Source organism: Aptenodytes forsteri, unplaced genomic scaffold (genome assembly GCF_000699145.1).
Source record: "Aptenodytes forsteri isolate BGI_AS27 unplaced genomic scaffold, ASM69914v1 Scaffold687, whole genome shotgun sequence".
Taxonomy (NCBI): Eukaryota; Metazoa; Chordata; class Aves; order Sphenisciformes; family Spheniscidae; genus Aptenodytes; species Aptenodytes forsteri.
In genome coordinates, this window is record NW_008794708.1 from 156205 (window position 1) to 157407 (window position 1203).

Genomic DNA, 1203 nt, shown 5'->3' on the forward strand with positions numbered 1-1203 from the left:
GAGAGCGACCGCCGGCCTTGCCGAGCGCCAGGAGCGTGGGTCGAGGGGAACCGGCGGCGGCATCTTTGGGGGAACCGGATTTTTTGCCGAGGGTGGGAGACATGGGGCTGCCGTCGGGTTTGCCTTTTTGTTTCATCAGTTCGTAAAGCAAATCGATGGGAGCCCCGCTGCTCTCCGATTCGGCTACGCCGAGTTGCCGTAGGTGAGAACGGGCATGGCTGGATAAGCCTTTGCGGGTTTCGAAGCAGGCGCCGCACACTTCGCACGTCGTAAGGTTCTGGGCTAAAAAGAGAAAGGGAGGGTGGGGGGGAAAAAGAAAGAGAGAAAAAAGAAAATCAGGGCACGGTCGTGGCAAGAGGCACAAGGAGCAGCGTCCAGCCAGGTTGTTTCTCCCCCCACCCCCCCGAGGGATTTTTTTTGACCACCCCCAACCCTAATTTTGAACGTTAAGATGCTCCACGCGTCCCTGCGCGGGCAGGAGTAAAGCGGGGAAGAGCGAGCAGAGGTGTTGGAGGAGAAGGATCGCTGCCCTGGGGTGGGAGGAGGCCGGTTTTCCCGCTCGAGGATGTCTTCCAGAGTGTTTTCGAAAGCCTTGCCCACGGTTCGGTGAGCCGCAGGCAGGCTCCGAAGGCCAGCCAGCAAAGGAGGGGGATCTCAAAGCGATTATTTTAGGGGAACATCGTTAATTAGGAGAGGAAGGAGCGATTGAGGTGGTTTAAGGAGGACAGGGAGTGCACGCCGGTCCCAGCGAGCTTTGGAAAGCTGCCGGCGCCAGGGAAAGGAAAGCGACGTAAACAAGCGATACCGGAGTACAACACGACCACGCTCTTAATTAGAGGATTAATTAAGAAAAAGGACGTGAAAATCCTCCCGGATCAGGTTAAACAAACGCCTGCCAGGCTCCCCGCTCTCTCCTCGCAGCAAAAACCCTGCACTCAGCTGTCGGAGACGACGAGAAGCCCGGCAAAATACTCACTTTTGGAGTCCTGAGGCTCTGGTTTGCTCCCGGGCGGCTCAGGAGAGAGTTTGGTCCCTATCCTGGCGGGGGGTTGATCCAGCTGCCCGGCGGGAGCGCTTTTTTTCGGGAGAGGGGGTGAACCCACCTCCATGGCCACCAGTTCTTCCTCTTCCGGAGCCAGGACTGCCAAGAGAAGGAGACCATCAGCCCCCGAGGGCGAGTAACGCGGCCGAGGGAGGGCGGGG

At 58.7% G+C, this 1203-nt stretch overlaps 1 protein-coding gene across 1 annotated transcript in view; it reads right to left on the bottom strand.

The window, feature by feature from the left end:
- Nucleotides 1-1203, bottom strand: part of WIZ (widely interspaced zinc finger motifs) — a 57755-nt gene that overhangs the window by 9871 nt on the left and 46681 nt on the right. Inside the window, exons 5-6 of the mRNA XM_019470590.1 lie at nucleotides 977-1141; nucleotides 17-282 (exon numbers count right to left, since the gene is read on the bottom strand). Coding sequence (XP_019326135.1) covers nucleotides 17-282; nucleotides 977-1141 — 431 coding nt within the window. The remainder of the gene's footprint in view (nucleotides 1-16; nucleotides 283-976; nucleotides 1142-1203) is intronic.